Source organism: Pipra filicauda, unplaced genomic scaffold, assembly GCF_003945595.2.
Source record: "Pipra filicauda isolate LSUMZ 115617 unplaced genomic scaffold, ASM394559v2 scaffold267_size1258537_pilon, whole genome shotgun sequence".
Lineage (NCBI taxonomy): Eukaryota > Metazoa > Chordata > Aves > Passeriformes > Pipridae > Pipra > Pipra filicauda.
In genome coordinates this window covers 776,338-782,434 of record NW_024104384.1, presented here as the reverse complement: position 1 = coordinate 782,434, position 6,097 = coordinate 776,338, and the positions used below count along the sequence as shown (strand labels likewise).

Here is a 6,097-nt window from a genome sequence, read left to right as displayed (position 1 = left end):
CTCCTGAAAACAGACTTGATCAATGCATTACATTTGCCAAAGCTTATTTTGTGCTGTGTCAAAACCAGTCTAAGTGCAATCTAAGTCACTGTGCCAGACAGTATGATCAAATGTAACAGGGCTTTGAAATTATGTGTATGGACAGCACTGGCCTCAGAGCAAAGGAAGAGGGACACCTCCAGCCAGTACACATCCTTTGCCTCCAGTCCTCTCCTTATCAGCTTGAGGCATGAGCCTCTATTAGCTGTTCCCTCAGATGAGCAGTGAGCTGTTCAGAGCATCTCACACCACTCTTACAATAGTTCCCACAACCAGCTGACCAGGTACAAGTTGCCATAAAGTTTACATTTGCTCTCTGGATCCTTGTAGTGGGTTGACATGACAAGGGTTTGGTAGCAGGGGGGCTGCAGGAAGGGGCTTCTGAGAGAAGAAACCAGAAGTTGCCCCCAGCCAGGCAGAGCCAGTTTCAGCCAGCTGCTTACAAAGTTAGTGACTCTAAGGCTTACATTTATGCAAGGGCTCTATGCTGAAAATAAGCCACATGAACACATAAGGCCTATACTGCTACACAAGCCAGTTTCTCCATGTGTTTGTAATGAATGCACTTAGATACTTCACATACAAAAGGCCCTAGAACACAGCAATTATGAAAGCCATAAATATTGGCAAAGAATCTGTGACTGAACTTATGGCAAAACAACAGCAGGGTAAACTGAAAGCTGTCCTTATTGTAAATTTAGTACCTTGACACAAGAGGTCTGCAAAAACCTTTCCAGGTTACAGATGTAGTGGTATTATGCTTAGTAACTTGGACAAAAAGTTGTAAGTCAAAGTTTCTACCTTGCTTCCACTGACGTTGTGGAATTTCTTCTCCAAAACCTTCTTCACTGGATCCTCTTCCTTGAAAGTGATGAACACAAACCCCCTCCTTTTGTTGGTCTTTGGATCCATTGGAAGTTCAATTGCTTCAATCTGAAGACATGAAATACTATTTTCAGACTTGTATTTTAGCAGAACACTTAAGTACAAGGCATTTGGGACAGTAAAACTATTAAGTTTCCTCTCTATGCATATTATGCAACACCAAAGCTGCATTAGTCTTTCTATATTAACACTGAACTTCAGACCAGAGATTTCCATTTTACAACTCTTCAAACCAATTTTAATATCAGCTAAAAATGCTTTTGAGTTAAAGGCAAGGGTATCCAAGTAGCACTGGAAGCATCTAGTGTAGTATGTGCCACCTTTGCTCTCAAGGTGGGAAACCTCTGGATCAGTTACAGAAGCCTTGATACATCTGAAGTTAATTTACTTTGAAACTTTCAAAGTATTAGTAAACTAAATAGCAACTGGAGACTAAATGTTTCAGAGTTTACTAGGATAACAGTACACACCTCTCCAAATTCTCCAAAGTATTCCCTGATTTTCTCTTCTGTGGCTTCTGGGTTTAGTCCACCAACAAATATTTTCTTCACTGGATCCTTTTTCATTGCCATGGCCTTCTTGGGATCAATTAGTCGGCCATCTAGTCTGTGTTCTTTCTGTTCCAGAACCTGAAAGACAGTTTGGTATGGTTAATTCAAGCTGAAAAGTTTCCTCCCAAAGTTAAGGATCCAAAACATGAAGTTCAAATTCACCTTTTCAACACTCCCAGGTTCTTTGAAGAGAATAAATCCAAAGCCTCTGGATCTTCCTGTGTTAGGGTCCATCTTTATCGTGCAGTCGGTTACCTCACCAAATTTGGTGAAGTAATCTTTCAAGTCTTTTTTGCTCGTATCCCAACTGAGGCCACCAACAAACATCTTCCTGAAATTTCAAAGAGAACAGCTATTTAGATTCAGGAAGGACTACAGCAAAGGCCATGCAGCAAGATGCTCAGTGGCACACCCCTCAGCAGCATTGTCAGAACACGACCGACTGGTCCAAGTTAAACACTCGCCTCTTGTCTAAAGCTGGTGGTACTACAGGAGTGCACAAGGGTGGGTTTCTCCCCCTCTTTTTGAGGAAATGCCACAATGCACCCTGAACTTGATTACAGGCTATAAGAAACAGCACAAATATTCCTGAAATATTCCTCACCAGTAACTTATGCTCTTAGGTTGTTTGCAAAAAAGCAGTATTGACTATCAGGTACTGCCAACTCAGTTTTTGCAAAGAATCCAGGATCATTCCTACTGCTCTGAAAGCATCCAGCAAAGAGTAAGGCATTAAAAGCAAAATACATGAGCTCTTTAAGGTTTTGGTCCAATGGCTGTAAAAATTTTAGTCCTAGGAACAATCTGCAAAATTTAAACCAGGTATCTATGACCTCCAATAGCAGTCACATACATGAGATGGGACTTTGGACCTGCCTTAACTACTATGTTGTACACTTCTTCCTGCTTAGTTACTGAATCTAGTTCTGTCTTCATCAGTACTACAGGAGCCTCTCCACTATTAGCCTTTACTTCCAAAAAGGCCAATACAGTCCTTCCCTACCTACTTTCCCACACAAAATATCCTCTGAAAAAGGAGATGCATCTCAAAGAACTAAATTCTAGTGAGACACAATACACAAGTTCAGCTAAAAAACAAAAACAGTGATATCAGGCAATAAGGCATTTTTCAAATGCTTCACTTCAAATGAAAACATTAATAACACGGCTGTATTTTCTATTTTCAGAGTTTCCAAGGTAACAAACTAAGCTTTTAAAAGCGTTTGAGCCTTTTTATCTAACTATAGACTGAAGCAGTTTAAGTTGTCATTACACTGTTTAGAGGCAACCTAGATTTGGCACTAGGAGGTATCAGCACTTTAAAAACTAGACTATGCCTAAGTAAAATTGGCTTTGGAGGCTTATGTGTAACTTTGATTTGCTAGAACTGCTATCCATTTATATTCAAAAAAAAAAAAAAAGTAGGGGAAAAAAAAAGGTGTTATAGGGGTTTTGCCCTTTTTTCTTAACCTGGATGAAATCTGGTTTATCCTTTGCAGGCTAAACCCTTGTGTTTTCCAGAAAAACCTGCTGTGCACTCTTAGCTGGTGGTTGCAGCAGATGTACAGGGTCCTGCAGCCGCTAGAGCAGAGCCTTACAAAGTTTACTAAGCCTTTCAATACCAGGTTAAAGGACGGTCACTCGGTGGATTCCTTCCCATCACAGCTCCCTGACCGAGCTATAACCCGAAGAGCAGCTCTCCACAGCACACCCCGGCATCACTGACTACACTTAGATCAAGAGTAACTCGGTGGCTGGGGGATGACAGGATTTGTCCAGAGGCAGCTTTAGCTGCTTTATGCCATCGGGTTGGGGCTGTGGTGCACACACAGGCATTGCCACACGCTCAATTCACCTCTTACCACAGCAGTACACATCACACTCTGCAATTTGCAGTGCTTTGTTTTGTAACTTGAAAGACCGATACCTACACATATTTAAGTAACACAATATAGAGCCTTTGAAACTATGACCGAATTCCTAACATCTGGGTTTGTCTTCAGAGGCCACAAACTGGACAACTGCACCCTTAACACAGTCTTTTTTTCCCCTCCTGAGAGAATTGGTGCAGCTAAATCGAAGCTTGTTTCAGCTCTTAACAGAACATTCTAATGTCAGTGGCTCGGACAGCTCTTGTTTTAGCACAGCACTACATTTTCCACATAGGCCAATCAATCCCTCTAAAATAACTGCTCTTCTTGGAAGTTTCATTTCATACGGATTTGGGGTTGAAACCTGTCACCTCCTGTGCAGGAAAGTAAGAGCATCACCCTCTCTTTTCAGCGCAAAACACTAAAAACAGTAAAAGGAAAATTCACACGCGGCTGGAAGGCCTGGTTTTTAATTCTTCCAATGTCTGCAAAAGGTACATCCGGCCCCAGCTTGTAGGAAGCTTGGGCAAGTCTTATTCGTTCCTTTACAGCCCAAACCTATTACACTGGCTTCAGCTCTCTGTTTGACCTGAGGGATCTGACCCTCTGGTCCAGGGCTCGGTGATAACAAAGGGAGTTCCAATTAAATACGTAGGGTAGCCTGAATGACAAAGACCCGCCTGAGAAAACAGGCAGGTCCTCTGCAAGTCAAGTACGTATATTTACAAACTATGATAGCAAAGAAATTCCTCTTTTGTACACAAGGATGCCTCGACCAAAACACAGCGAAACCACTCTGACTCCTCCAGAAATCACTTGCAAGACATAAGCCGTTTTCTGACAATGCTGCAAAGTAGCACACCAAAATCGCTCTTACTGGTTTGAACACACCGCGCACCGTCTCCATCGTCCCCGTTTTCCCTTTACTTCTTTTATAAAATACTTGGCTTACCCCGACCGCCTTCCAAAGCCAGGATTATTTTTTTTATGCGCGTTACACAAAACACGTTCGCATTTACATCGACGCCGGTCATGCGATCCCCAGAAAGTTTCAACCAGCCCCCCCTGCAACACAAAGCAACTCCTTCCATCCGCCCCTTTCGCTCGGGAGGAAAAGGCTGAGGAAAAACGCGGGAGAGGTAAATCCCCTTCCATTTTACAGCGTGAGACGGCACCAGCCCCGCTCGGCGCCCCTCCCCCAGCCGCCACATGGCGCCAACAAAAGGCAGCGCCAGAACAAAGGAAGCGCTGGTGCTGCAGGGCCCCGGCTCGGCGGGGCCGCTCCCGCCGCCCTCCCCGCGGGGCCGGGGGCGCTGCCGGGCCCGCCGGGCCGCGCACGGCGCCCGCGCTTACCCCGCGTCCTCCTCGTTCTTGCTGGCGTTGATCTGGTCGCCCTCGGCCCCGTTCTGGCTGGCGGCCGTGCCCGCCGTGCCCGCCGCCGGCCCGGCTCCCGCCGCCGCCGCCGATGCCGCTCCCGCTGCCCCCGCCGCCGCCGCTGCTGCTGCTGCCGGGGCCGCGCCGCTCTCGGCCTGCTGCTCCCCGGCGCTCTCGGCCGCTTCGTGCCCGTTCTGGGTGGCGCCGGCCGCCAGCTGCTGCTCCGCTTCGGACATGGTGCCCCGTCCGCTGAGGGAGAGGGACGAGAGGCTCCTGCGAGAGACGAGCGCGGGTCAGCGCGGCGGCTCCTCCCCGGCCGGGCCGGTCTGATCCGGTCCGCTCACACCCCTCCCCCTTTCCGCCGCCGCCATCCCGCTCGGTACTCACTTTAAAACCCGCTCCCGATAAAACCCGGGCCGTCCGGAGTCCGATTAAAAGCGCCCCGGCGCTGGAGCCGATCGCGCTGCCCGCGGCTGCTCCGCTCCGGCCGCGCCGCCACCGCCGCCTCCCCCTCAGACACGTACTCGGGCCCAGGCCCTCGACGCGTGGCCGCCTTTATAGCGCCGGAGCCTCCGCCACCCCGCAACAAGGCACGCGCTCGTTGGCCGTCGCCGCCTGTCACTCAGCGCTTTCGGCGCTCGCCGTTGGCTGGGCTGCGGCGGTGGGAGAGACCCGGCCGGGAAGAGCGGGCGAGGCGGGATCGGGATATCGGGATAGGGATCGGGATATGGGGACTGGGGCCCAGCGCGGCCCTTGGGGCGCGCTGTGCCCGCCCGGCTGTGAGGGGAGTGCTGCGCTCACTCCCAGTGCCCGCCGCTCCAGCTCGAGGTGCGCTCTGTGCACGGAGTCGGTCGTTGCTTCAGGACACGGAAGGTTTTGCTTCGTGTTTCCAGCTCCGCTGGTTCTGCAACCCAAGAGGGACCGGAGTTTGGTGTTGTTTTTTTTTTTTTTTTTAAACTTAGGTTGGATATTACATAACTGCGGGAGCCGGAGCGCCGAGCACGTGCCCAGCCCTTAATTCCTTTCGCCCAGGGATATGTCAGCCTCCCTGGCAAAGTTGGGCTGCAAAGTGCAGAACTCAGCTTGTAACCACAGCTCACGTTCTTGGACAGTTTACAGCTCCTAACGTCCCGTTTGTCCATGTCAAAGGGACGGAGCTTGGCTTCTGGTATGCAGCCAGAGCTCACGGCCACATCTTTAAAGAAAATAAAAGTTAAGTCCTTAGCTTGTGGGCAAAAAGTAGTAATTATTACCTAACTTACCGTAGTAACGAGTGCACGTGGTACTGCCCGCTCCACCCTCTCAAATATGTCTCGTGGCTCAACTTGGGTATTTTCATGTGCTGTTACAACTCAGAAGGAGTGCACAGAGCTACTT

At 48.7% G+C, this 6,097-nt stretch overlaps 1 protein-coding gene across 6 annotated transcripts in view; it reads right to left on the bottom strand.

Moving 5' to 3' along the window:
• Positions 1 to 5,277, bottom strand: part of HNRNPAB (heterogeneous nuclear ribonucleoprotein A/B) — a 29,312-nt gene extending 24,035 nt beyond the window's left edge. For 3 of the 6 annotated variants that reach the window (XM_027735872.2, XM_039382391.1, XM_027735882.2), the window contains exons 1-5: positions 5,108 to 5,277; positions 4,700 to 4,993; positions 1,638 to 1,806; positions 1,395 to 1,553; positions 841 to 972 (exon numbers count right to left, since the gene is read on the bottom strand). In XM_027735872.2, the coding sequence (XP_027591673.1) occupies positions 841 to 972; positions 1,395 to 1,553; positions 1,638 to 1,806; positions 4,700 to 4,956 (717 nt within the window). In that variant the 5' untranslated portion in view covers positions 4,957 to 4,993; positions 5,108 to 5,277. The remainder of the gene's footprint in view (positions 1 to 840; positions 973 to 1,394; positions 1,554 to 1,637; positions 1,807 to 4,699; positions 4,994 to 5,107) is intronic. The other 3 variants (XM_027735911.2, XM_027735902.2, XM_027735921.2) reach the window with 3 other exon arrangements.
• Positions 5,278 to 6,097: the final 820 nt, after the last annotated feature.